Genomic DNA, 12698 nt, shown 5'->3' with positions numbered 1-12698 from the left:
TGCCACTGCAATATTGACCAGCAGCTGGTTCTTGAAAACTTGTGACGATGACGGTGTAGTATCGACCTTGTTGGAAGTATGATGAGGGCACGAAGAGTTCGTTGCTTGTCTCAGAAAGAACAATAGTAGTCCCTTGGTCCACAAGTTGCCATTGATAGTAGCTGCACGATGTGCAAGAGTACTCAACGATGGCCAAGGTCTGAAACGGGTTGAGAACATTTTCGCCCTTCACCAGCATCGTCGACGTAGATGATATTGTGGTGATTGGAACGTACTCGTCAACGAATGTCATGGTGGTGGTTGTGCTAGCAACTCGTGAGTCTTTTCTAACTTCAATGGTGAAAAGATATTGAACATTAACGTCAAATCCTTCTGTGTACATCGAAAGTTTGGCAGCGCTGGGAAATGAAAACGGTATGTTACTCACTCGATCCCTGCAAATCATTCCCTGGACTTTGCAACTCCACACAAAGCTCAAGGTCGGGTCCTCCTGACCTCCAGTGAAATCAGGATCCTTCGAACCTGATGCATCTAGATTCAACTGTGAGCTTCCTCGACCTATCGTGGAATCTCCGTTCCGGATGACAGCAACAAGAGCTGAGGCTAGGAGCGTGAAAGATGTGCTCACAGTCGTTGACGTGGGAGGGTTTGTCGGCAGGGTCACGGTCAGTCTGAGCGAATACGGTCCAGGCACCATCAGGGTACCTTTGGGCAAAAAGAATGTAGGAGTATTTCTTGCAAGCACAGAAGCAGGTATCATTCCAGATGTCAAGGCATTCGCTTGATTGACTTGCTCCCAAGCAAATTGCAATTCCATCTCCGCGCTGCATCTTGAGAATGCAGTTTTTGCCTCTATGATGATGTCGTCATTCTTTGAGTACGTGTCGAATCCTGACAAACTTACAACTGGAATGGGCAGAGAAGTTCGGTCAAACCGGAGGCTGAGTGTGTCACTCTTGACTCCGAGAAAGTTAACACCGTACACTTGTATCAGGTAGGAGTTCCCAGAGTTCGAGAGATCAGAACTGGATAGAACAATAACATCACTTGTAGCAAGCGAGAGTCGGGTTTGTACAGCATTTGAACACCCCAGACAACTCCAAGAGTATGTCAGAGGCCTTGAGAACGTTCCCAGGGCCATTATCTCTGCATCATCGCAAGGACCCACCTGTTGCGGTCCCGACAGCTGAAAGACAGGTTTAATGAGAAGACTGGGGCCTTGAATCTGGATATTTCCGCTCGAAAATGGTCCGAGGCCTGAAACATGTTTGATAACGCCTGTCTTTAGCCTTAGAATGTCATTGACCACAACTGTACTATCATAAGACAGGATGATACTCAAAGTATAATCGTTCACCCACGTGCACTTGGCAGACTTCCCGAACGGTTGTGAAGTTCCGGTGTCAAGGAAGGAGGAGCAACTTGACAGCTGAGAGATTTGCAGAGAAAAGATGTTGGTGCTGTCCGAGAATGTAACGGTCAAAGAAGAGCCTAATGGATCAAATGAGGAGGAGAACAAACTCGGAGCCGCAATGTACTGAAATTTCCCTCTTCCCTGCAAGTTGCTGAGGATTGTCTTCACGTTAGAGACGGTCAGATCTATCACTGTTGAGACTGTGTAGAAGTTGTTGGGAGGCACCGACACAACTACATAAGTCTTTTGAAGGGTAGAATTGATCAGCTTCCCGACTGTAGCATATTCCGAACCGAAACTGATGGCCAAATCGCCGAACGATCCAATTTGCCCAATGTTAGTCAATCCAAGAAGAAGAAAATCGGTTCCATCTACGCCCCCCTTGCAGTCGCCAGCAATGTTTACGGGACTGTTGAGATTGTATGCTGCAAGTCGGTAGCATGTGAGCTGCACAGTCGAGTCGTAGGATTCAAAGTAGAAGACAGCGGCAGAGTCGTAGGTGTCATGCACCACGAGGTCAGCTTGTTGCAACCCTACAGGAAGAGCAGGCATCATGACGTCAACGATAGATTCACCTGAAGATGAGTCTGACTGTACGATCTTGGTGACTACTGCCTGCTGCTTTCCACTAAAGACGATCGACACATCAGACTCTGTCAAAGTATGCGGGAAATGAGAAATTGTCATCCTGACAACGACTCCTCCTTGTAATGAGCCTCGGGATGGAACCATGCCCAACACTTGTGCGACTGGACGAGTGTAAGAGAACGGGCTTGCCACAGTCATATCTGCTCTCTCCTGCAACGAACTGATCGTGGATGGAATGATGGATAGCTGAACGCTTCCAATTGTGGTGGACGCAGGAGACTCGCAGATGATGTCGTTGCTTCCCACGACTTGCGAAACTCTGGCTCGGGTTGAACCGAAATAAACCTCAACGTCCAAAGCAGTAGAAATCGAAGGGAAATTGTTGAGAGAGATCCTAATAGGATCTCCACCCCTGACAGACGACCCAGTTGGTTTTACAGACACAATCTTAGGAAGTAGGAAGTAGGATATGGTGAGATTTTGTTTAATGTCCCCGTTAACCAGCTGAACAAGTACATCTGATGCATCAATTGACTTTGGAGCCTGCACCTTCACTCTTGAAAAGCAGAATGATGCCGAATTGCAGCTGGATATTCTACTTGATACAATCTGAGACTTTTGCACGCCAGAAAATGTAGGAAGGAAAGCATATACGGCAACAGTGTTGCTGGTCCCGTAGAACTCTATTTCCATATCGGTTCCTCCCTCAGAAGATGCTCGTCTAAATGTTGACGCAGGTGGCGGCACTGAGAGGAACTGACTTGACAAGTCTCCACAAGTATTGCGGTCACTGGTGATGCAGAATGAAATCGCGCCAACCGTGGATATCAACGGCGTGATAAAACTGAGGTAGAGAGTGCTTGAGTCTTGGTTCGCTGCTCCTACTGTGTTGACGCTCGCAACTTGATTGTCAAAGCGGGCATACAGCACACTGCCTGCAAGGGCAATCGAATTGTAAATAACTACATTTACTTGTGTACTGCTGAGAGCCTGGCCCGAGCTGGGATAGACATAACCAATATATGACGCAGCAGAAACCTCAAAATTGAAAGTGAGATAGAAATCTTCTTTGTTCGAAATACGCCTTATGTGGATTTTTAGCTGAAACGCTGAGTTCGGTAAGAGTGTAAGGAACGAAATTCGCAAAGTTGCTGACCCCTTTGATGCACCTGTAATGATGCTGAATGTTGGAGTGAAGATTTGATTCGTCGACGATACTGCACTGACATCTGTCAAATTGAAGTATTCTGTCAAATCCGTCAATTGTGCTTGCAGCTGAACCATCTGTCCTCCTGTAAACTTGTCGGGAAAGTAGTTCAAAATCGTTGGTGTTGGTGGATTCTGCACGTAAATGAGAAACGTTTCGCTTTTTTCGTATCCTAAAGCCCATATTCTTCCGGCAAACTGTCCATCAGACGACGGAGACAAAAAGCTTACGTTTAGCTTAGTCAGCATGTTCGTACTTGACAAGATCTGAATAGCGGCATTCTGGTCAGCCTGAAACTCCATTTTCACACTACCTAGGTCCGAAGGATCCAACTTGGGAAAGTTTCTCAAATCCAGTAAAATGTTGGCACGTTGTGAGGTGAGAATTGGCGAGTTGTCGCAATTGGAAGGCATCGAAGAAACGCAACCAGGATAGATTGAAACGATATTAGGTGGTCCTTCAATGTCTGCAATGAAGTCTATGGAGATTGTCGTGGTTCTCTTGGGTATCAGATTGACCACGCTTAAAGTCCCAACGCATGTTCGATTCCTCCCACAACAACAAGGCGAGTTGAATTGCGGCGAAGTGATGTTGATGGTTGTTACTTTCATCGTCTGCATTATGCTAGTTTTCAGAGGATTACCGTTGTAGGAAACCTGAATTCCACCAGCCTGTGCAGAAATGATTGTATCCGATGCAATTGACATCAGGAGTGGAGTTCCCCCTTTGGTGTTTCCTGTTGATGGAGCAAGCGAAATCAACTTCATCGGAGTGAATGTTGATGCATCTAAGCAGTACTTGACGTTACATGCCAACGAGAGGGGAGGATCATATGCTAGAAGGTAATCGTCAGCCATGTAGTTAGCGTTGGTTTTGCTGCAAAATTCTTGATACTGGCATGGAGGCACTACCTGAAAGGCGAAATTCATGGCAAATCCTCTGAATGTCGCTTCTGCAGAGATGACACTCTCTGTCGCTATTTGACTCTGTTCGGGACTTCTTACAACGAGAGACACATCATTGGAAGTAATCTTTGATGATGAGACAACAAGAGAAGTTTTGTTTCCAAACTTCAATAGCCAATCACTCACGTTGGTGGTCGATTCAAATATATTCGATACCGTGATTCGTATTGAATCGCCACCCAAAGTCGATGCTATCGTTGGGAACACAAGAGCAATCCGAGGAATGTTGTTGGAATAGTATTCGAACACGAAGTACACGAACGTATCAGGACTTGCTGCCAAACCTACAGTGACGTTTACAACTTGCGCTGCATTCCATGGAGGAATGTTGAATGTCAAGGTCAACTTAGATGCCGTATCAGAAGTCGATGGGACGAAATAAGAATCTGTGACCCCGAAGGCCATCTTGTTGTTGATTCGTATGACATATCCTTCCTTGGAAAGCTGAGGGAAGTTTTTGATAGTCACCGCACAGGGTGTTGTGCTTGTCATGTCTCCACTTGATACAGACAGATAATCTAACATGGGAGTTAGATCCGGTAAGAATATCCGCTGGAAAACTGCATCCGCCTGGCCAGCTGAGTTTTTGGCTATGACAGAGATTGAGTATGTAAGTCCAACCTTCAGTTGGACAGTCACACTGCAGTTAGTATGACACTGACTTCTGGACACCTCGATGCTGGATGTTAGGACACAACTATCCGTGCATTCTCTAAAAGATACAAGAAATGTTTGTACAAGGTTGTAAGATCCCAGAAGCTGTTGTGAAGTCAGCATCAGATCTGGCTGCTGCCAAGTGATCACTACGTTGGAATTTCTTACGTAATATTGTAATCCAGAGATTTGTGATGGAGTTCCATACAGGAAGAAAGTGAAGACTTTTGTGGATGTCGGAATTCCGCCATACTGCTGTCCCCCATCATCAGTCAACGATACGCTCCAATTCGACTGACCGAAGGCTCCAGGTATTCTGGAGAAAGACAAGAAACCGTTTTGATCAATGGATGGTGTGCTCGTGAAGTAATTGATAGAACCTGTCAGCTGTCTCATGGTGAATGTCATTTTTTGGCCACTTTCGTCAGGAGGGCCTGGTGACATGTCCCTAGCGACCTGCACACTGATCTCTCCAAATTGTTGGTATACAGCAAGTGAAGGTTCCAAAACAAAAGTTGGAGGATTATTGACAGGTAAGACAACAATTTCCAACAGTTCAACGGCAGAATATGATTGACCTAGCACATCTCCACCGTTGTCATGGAGTTGAATTGTCCAATTCGTCGATCCCGACAAGGTTGGCTTCCTGAGAAAGATAAGGTGCCATCATTGTTCAAGGATGGAAGACTGCTGAAGATACTTTTCGAACCACCAACACATACCATACTGAAAGTTAATGATTGCCATCGTTCATCAACTGGGCCTGAAAGGATGTTGTAAGCGAAGCCATCTTGAACGTACGAACCAAAGTCTTCCAACAAAGTAATCGAAGTACTTGTCAGCAAAAATGTGGGAGGATCGTTTACAGAAAGGATTATGATGTCGAAGTAATGAACGCGAGATATATTCACTCCACCGTAATTCGTGCCACCGTCATCCACCAACCATGCAGTACAGTTGATGAATCCATTATAGTTCAACAGTGTCTGAAACGTCAAGCTTCCATTATGCGAATCGATGGAAGGAAACCTTGTGAAAGCTGTTGGTAAATTTGTTGAGATTACAAATGTCAACTTCTGCGAATTTTCTTCTTGAGACCCTGCAGAGATATCATATGCAGCCCTTGCGACACTAACAAGGCCAGCGTCCTCAATTGCAGTGAATGACGAGACAACCGTAAACGACGGCGGTAAATTACTCGCCTCCATCACAATCCTTGCTATTTTTTCAATGCTGCTACCTGCAATGTTTGTAACAGTAATGCCAACTGTGACCATGGATCTTGGGCGGATGTCATCTAGATTAATAATGCACGAATCTGAACAGATGGAAAGGTTTTGAGTCATTTCAAAAGCACGGTATGTTCCCGTTGTGATATTTGCAAGTTTCACTGAAATTTTGAAATGAGTGTTCGTTCCTTCGTACAGCAAACCAACATCAGTATACGACCAAGTTACAGAAAGTCTGTTCAAAGACAATTGATTCAAGATGACTTGAGCTACGCCTTGTGGAACATTCACGAAGATGAACGTTAATGTCATCGAGGCCGAAACATCAATTCCACCATTCTGGGTTCCGCCATTGTCCTGAGCTACCACAGAGAATTGGACAGGGCCGGTGTTCAACGAAGAAGCATTGAACGATAATACACCATCTGATGACAAAACAACGTTTGATAAAAGCATGTTTCGCGGTCCATTCCAAGTCAAAATCCTAAATGAGACATTCTGACCGTGCGCTTCATTAGAAGGTCCCGCGGAGATATTCAAAATCGCGCCAGGAACGAAATTAAATCCCAAGTGAGTTACCACGAGAGACTGGCCCGGGACAACAAACGAAGGTGGGTCATTCACAGGCAGAATGCTGATACGTAATACAACATGAGAAAAATAAGTCTTGTTGCCATCAACAAGGCTGACGTTCCAAATGGAGTTGCCATAAGCGTTGCCTTTCAAAATTGAATGTAACGTACCTTGCAAATCCAAAAAGGGTTCACCAACAAATAAGACTTCGTCGCTTGCAATGCTGGACAACACAAAAAAAGCTCCAGTACTGAGCACGTGAATATCTGTTGCGACAGAAGCAACTGTATCAAGATCATGGCTGTCTTCCAATGTTTGCAGAACAGCTTTTGCTAGCCTGAAGTATGTTGAAGGATACACAGGAGTTGTTTGAACAGGAATTGGGGAAGTGGAACTCGTCGTAGGCGCTGGTGTAGTCGTGCTCGTCGTAGGCGCTGGTGCAGTCGTGCTCGTCGTAGGCGCTGGTGCAGTCGTGCTCGTCGTAGGCGCTGGTGCAGTCGTGCTCGTCGTAGGCGATGGTGTAGTCGTGCTCGTCGTAGGCGCTGGTGTAGTCGTGCTCGTCGTAGGCGCTGGTGCAGTCGTGCTCGTCGTAGGCGCTGGTGTAGTCGTGCTCGTCGTAGGCGCTGGTGCAGTCGTGCTCGTCGTAGGCGCTGGTGTAGTCGTGCTCGTCGTAGGCGCTGGTGTAGTCGTGCTCGTCGTAGGCGCTGGTGTAGTCGTGCTCGTCGTAGGCGATGGTGTAGTCGTGCTCGTCGTAGGCGCTGGTGCAGTCGTGCTCGTCGTAGGCGCTGGTGCAGTCGTGCTCGTCGTAGGCGCTGGTGCAGTCGTGCTCGTGGTAAGTGCAGGTGCAGTCGTGCTCGTCGTAGGCGCTGGTGCAGTCGTGCTCGTCGTAGGCGCTGGTGTAGTCGTGCTCGTCGTAGGCGCTGGTATAGTCGTGCTGGTAGCAGGAGCTGGTGCAGTCGTGCTCGTCGTAGGCGCTGGTGCAGTCGTGCTCGTCGTAGGCGCTGGCTTAGTAGATCTCGTCGTAGGCGCTGGTGTAGTCGAAATGGGTGATAAGTTCGCAACAAACGTCGTGCCGTAGATACTCGAAGAAAGCCTGAAACAGAAAAAAAGTAAATCAACGTGTGAATTAAAGAGAAAAATAACCTTGAAGAATTGGAAGGAGAAAACAAATATTCGAGACAAGTGTCTCCTGTGTATCCTGGGAAGCACCTGCACCACTCCCTCGTCAGCCCCCCATCCCATGTCTCTCTCCCTCGCCCTCCCTCCTCCCTGTGCGCCGCCTCCTCTTGCTCCTGGTCGACCTCTCCTCTTGCCTCCTCCCTCTCCGCCTAGGCCTCCTCCAGTCTGCTTGCCCCCTCGCCTCTGGGGCTCAGCCCTCTCCCCTTCCCTCCGTACCCCTCCCGCGCTGTCCTGCTGCCTGCGGTCTCATCTCTCCCTCCCTCCCTCTGGCCTGGCCTCTCTCCTGCCTCTCTCCTGCCTTCGTCCGCTCCTACTTACTTGCACGTCCCGTCCTTCCCGCGACACCGCCCGTGCCCGCTGCAGTTCTTGTCCATCGAGCACTCCTGTCCGCACACGGTCCCGTACTGGTCCTCCGAGCAAGGCAAGCAAGTCTGGCCTCCGAAGCCCTCCTTGCATACACACGTTCCTTGCTTGCACTCGCCCCGCTCGGGCCCTCCGCAGTCTTCCGTGCTCGCGCAGGCTCCGCCTCCATGGCCGGGCTGAGACGACTCTTGCGAGCACGTGTCTCCTGTGTATCCTGGGAAGCACCTGCACCACTCCCTCGTCAGCCCCCCATCCCATGTCTCTCTCCCTCGCCCTCCCTCCCCCCTGTGCGCCGCCTCCTCTTGCTCCTGGTCGACCTCTCCTCTTGCCTCCTCCCTCTCCGCCTAGGCCTCCTCCAGTCTGCTTGCCCCCTCGCCTCTGGGGCTCAGCCCTCTCCCCTTCCCTCCGTACCCCTCCCGCGCTGTCCTGCTGCCTGCGGTCTCATCTCTCCCTCCCTCCCTCTGGCCTGGCCTCTCTCCTGCCTCTCTCCTGCCTTCGTCCGCTCCTACTTACTTGCACGTCCCGTCCTTCCCGCGACACCGCCCGTGCCCGCTGCAGTTCTTGTCCATGCTGCAAGACTGTGTACATACCATTCCATACAGATCTTCGTCACATGGTTCATTGATTGTGATTGACCTTGAAGTCATAACATCGCAATCCTTGGTTGCACAAGATGTGCTGTTGGTATTTATTGTCATAGTTCTGTACTTCGGAGTTTTCATGAATGCCTTTGCCGACGCTGCCTGGACCACACTGAATGCAAATAGCACACAGCAAGCCATCAGCAGAAGCAGTTTTGCTGCGTGTGGTTGGTTGGAGGCGCTCATTTCTTTGTTCTACTTCGCAAGTGTCCTGGTCGTAGCCTTTCCTCAACAACCTCCTCCCTCTTTCCCTCTCCACAACACCATGGCGCAGCAGCCCAGACTCTACCACCCCCTACCCCCTCCACCCAATCACCCCTACCCCTAATGTGGAACCGCTGAATACCCCTGTAGCAATCTTTTCCTCCATAGCTGATAGGGCTTGGTGTCCTAGGAAGGGATACATCGCCGAAGGTACCAGGATCATCAGGTGTCACTTATTGTTTTTAAAACCCAAGGGAGATTTGTGTGGTAAAGTGCTCCGCTCGCAGCTGGAGCGATTGAACGAACCCACCTTTATAAGCCTTACAAGCAGGGAAATGGTAGGTAGGGTATTAAGCTAAATCTTTTATTAATTACAACACTTATTACAATTAAATGGATATATGCGAACGGTTAATCATTTAAGTTAATTGGCAAATCGCTGCATCCACACTTGACCTAATGAGACCTGAAAGTTTGGCGGGTTATTATCGACGGTGTTACATAGAATTAATCTCACTATTTGAAAATTAGATTGACTACTTGAAATATACTTCAAAAGCCGCCCAGGGCTCACTGGCAATATCTCCATCACGTGTACGTTACGGCCTGCGGAGCAAGTGGTTATCTGACGGTTATTACTCAAAAGTGAGAAGACCCCTACTAGAACACGTGAAAGCAGGGGAAGAGGGTAGGTGGGGTTCTTGAGTGCAGGGGGAGTGGGGATTGTTTACTTTATGTTGATTTTGGGGGGGTTGGGGTTGATTTCTTCAATTTATCCACTTTGGCTGGGGTGCTGACTGATGGGCGACTACCCGGTGTTTTACCAGAATATAAAAGGGTACTCTGCAAATCTGAAGATAAATGATTGAAATGCCTGGGTGGGGTGAAATTTTGAGTGGGGTAGGAGGGTGGTAAGCAGCAGAGAGACGAGTCACCGGCATTTTGATGTCATGGGTGGGGAAAGGGACCAGAAAGGAAACAGGAGCAGGAGACGATGAGTCCAAGGATGAATGGCGGGGTCGGTGGAGATAGGAGTCAGTAGAATCGGCACAACGCAGGCAGCAAGCGCTGTGTCTTGAAGAATGAACATTCGTTGGAGATGAGTGAGTAGTACAAGGAGTTTTGCGGTGCAACGCACCGCAGTTGAGCTCAACAGTGAAGTAGAGTAGATTGATGGGTTCGAAGGTGATACTGACGTGCTTTTAGATGTGGAAGTGGCATCAATACATACCGAACGATGAGTACGTCGCAAATCCCAAGGACAACACTCTCGCATCCTTGTTGCTAGAGGCTTTCAAACTGCTAGAGCTTCGCTTCCACTCGTACGATGCAGATGAAGCGGAAACGCTCATGTACTTCGAGTTGGAGAGAAAGCTTGCCATGGCGGGCTTCGTGGAATCCGAAAAGCTGCAAGCCTTGTTCAAGAGAGTGGACTTGGATGGAAACGGAACCCTTGACTTCTCTGAATTTTTGTGTTTGTTATATCTGTGGGTAGATCAAGGAAATTATTCATGCTTCTTCCGAAATCAACAGAACGCACACATCGTTTCCAAGGCATTCATGCTGATGGAGCAGGCCATGATCAAGTACGATGTCGATCGGAACAGGACTTTGAACATCAACGAGCTCACTGCGTTCTTCACGGATCATATTCCTGTTGCCGTTCAGTCGGGAGTGTACAAAACCGTCGTTGATTTCGTCTACCCCGAGAACCAACGACAGGTAGCCTTCGTTCTTGTTCCCTTTGTCATGCTCCGATCGTTGTGTTTGTTTCGAGAATGATGACTCTGCATGCAGACTTCGGAGCTCAGCTTTCCCAAGTTCATGTACTTGCTGTACGACGTCATGTGCAAATACCCGGGATCTGCGTTGAAGGGCACCTACTCAAGAACAGGCCTAAAGCTTACCAGAAGCTTTTCGAGCGGAAATGTGGGTGAGAGCAGCGCCTTCTGGAAGGAGCTCAGCGAAGCCTACAAGGTTCTGGAGCAGGATTTCAAGCATTTCGATACCAACAAGGACAATGTTGTTGATTACGATGAGATCACTCGAGGCTTTCCGGCTGCTCGAACTGCCCAGGAGAAGGTCAACATCCTTTCGAGGCTGGAGTACGCATATTCTCAAGTAGACCTGGATGGCTCTGGCTCGTTGGATTTCTACGAGTTCGTATATCTTTCTTTCATGATGACTCAGAATGGATCCTATCATGACCTTGTGGAGGATACCACTGGCGCCCAGAAGGTCAAGAAAGCATTTATTGACATTCATTCGTTCTATCGCAAGTACGACACGGACAAGAACCTTCGCCTCACGCTTGATGAGGTTCAAAACTTTTGCCGAGACCTTTTTGGAGTTATCCCAGACAGAGTTCCATCCTTGTTCGCCAGCAACTCATACAAGAGTTCGGCAACTCAAGGACGAGATGCGCTGGATGTAGTGAGATTCATGAAGTTCTTATATGCGCTTACATGTCCCGATGGCATGTATAATCCCGACAACTATCATCCAGAAAAGCGAGTTGTTCAGCCGAATTTGGTGTCGATTCCAGTGGCAAAGAAGGATGCCAGGCCCGCTCGTATTCACCATGTTGTGCCAGCCAAGTTCTCCAAGGGCAAGCTTCTTGGCCAGGGAGGCCAGGGAACTGTCCACCTTGGAACCTATGATGGAATGTCATGTGCAGGAAAGACACTCATTGGAGCCCCGGATGCCGGGACAGTTCAGGAAACCATCGATGAAGTTGACTTCTTCCTCAAGCTTGACCATCCAAATTGTCACTATCTGCTGGGCGCGAAGACAACACTCGAAGATGGCGGGATCTTGATTTTGACAGAGCTTTGCGATCTCGGATCTATCTATGACTTCTACAGCAAGGGAAGGAAGAAGTTCGACACTGCCACCTCGCTCAGACTCGCGGAAGAGTGTGCTACAGGGTTCGAGGTGATCCATTCGCTGGGGTACATGCATCGCGACATCAAGTCCCTGTACGTCCCTTGTGCTCTTTTCAATTCTCGCTGAGATTCTCTCAGGAACGTTTTCCTTTCCAAGGATCTCGTTGCTAAGGTTGCTGACTTTGGGATGTGTACTCCAGCGCCTCTGGCAACAGATGCCTGTGGCACTCCTCAGTGGATGGCACCTGAGGTCATTTCAAACCTCCTGGGCATGCCCAAGGAGTACGACAGGACAGTCGACGTTTTCAGTTACGCCATCTTGCTCTGGGAGCTCTTCCATTGCTCCACTCCCTACATGGAGACAAGACTCGATCAGATGGGTATCTGCAAGAACGTCTTCCATCGCCATATCCGTGAGTGACCGACACGTCACGCGATCATCCTCCCCTCCTTATCATTTCACAGGCCCGCCCATCTCGCCTTCCTGTCCCCCGGGGATCTCGGCCCTCATTCAACGCTGCTGGGACAACAACCCTTCGGCAAGGCCGACCTTCAGTCAGGTATGCTATCATCGCCAGTGTGATGGTGAAGCGACACTGACAGCTGTTTTCCTACAGGTGCGTGAAGCAGTGGCAAAGATCAGGGGGACAGCGTAAAGGAAGTTCATGCCAAGTGCCATCCAGGCGCACAAAATCAATTTGAATTAAAGAACTACAAAGTAAGCAAGCATGTGTGTGTCGCTCCATCAATAAGAAATGCTCAGAGGAACTGAGCAAGAAATGGAACCTTTCTCATA

At 48.7% G+C, this 12698-nt stretch overlaps 1 protein-coding gene across 1 annotated transcript; it reads left to right on the top strand.

Annotated features, from left to right (window-relative positions):
• Positions 1-11681: 11681 nt before the first annotated feature.
• Positions 11682-12558, top strand: GUITHDRAFT_71999 (hypothetical protein; the record flags this gene model as incomplete). Its single annotated transcript, XM_005831548.1, has 3 exons — positions 11682-11995; positions 12041-12315; positions 12368-12558. The coding sequence occupies 3 exons, from the start codon at positions 11682-11684 to the stop codon at positions 12556-12558; spliced, it is 780 nt and encodes a 259-aa protein (XP_005831605.1).
• Positions 12559-12698: the final 140 nt, after the last annotated feature.

The sequence above is a fragment of the Guillardia theta genome, assembly GCF_000315625.1.
Source record: "Guillardia theta CCMP2712 unplaced genomic scaffold GUITHscaffold_39, whole genome shotgun sequence".
Classification (NCBI taxonomy): Eukaryota; class Cryptophyceae; order Pyrenomonadales; family Geminigeraceae; genus Guillardia; species Guillardia theta.
Note: the sequence above shows the minus strand (reverse complement) of the source record. Positions and strands in the feature narration are given on the sequence as shown.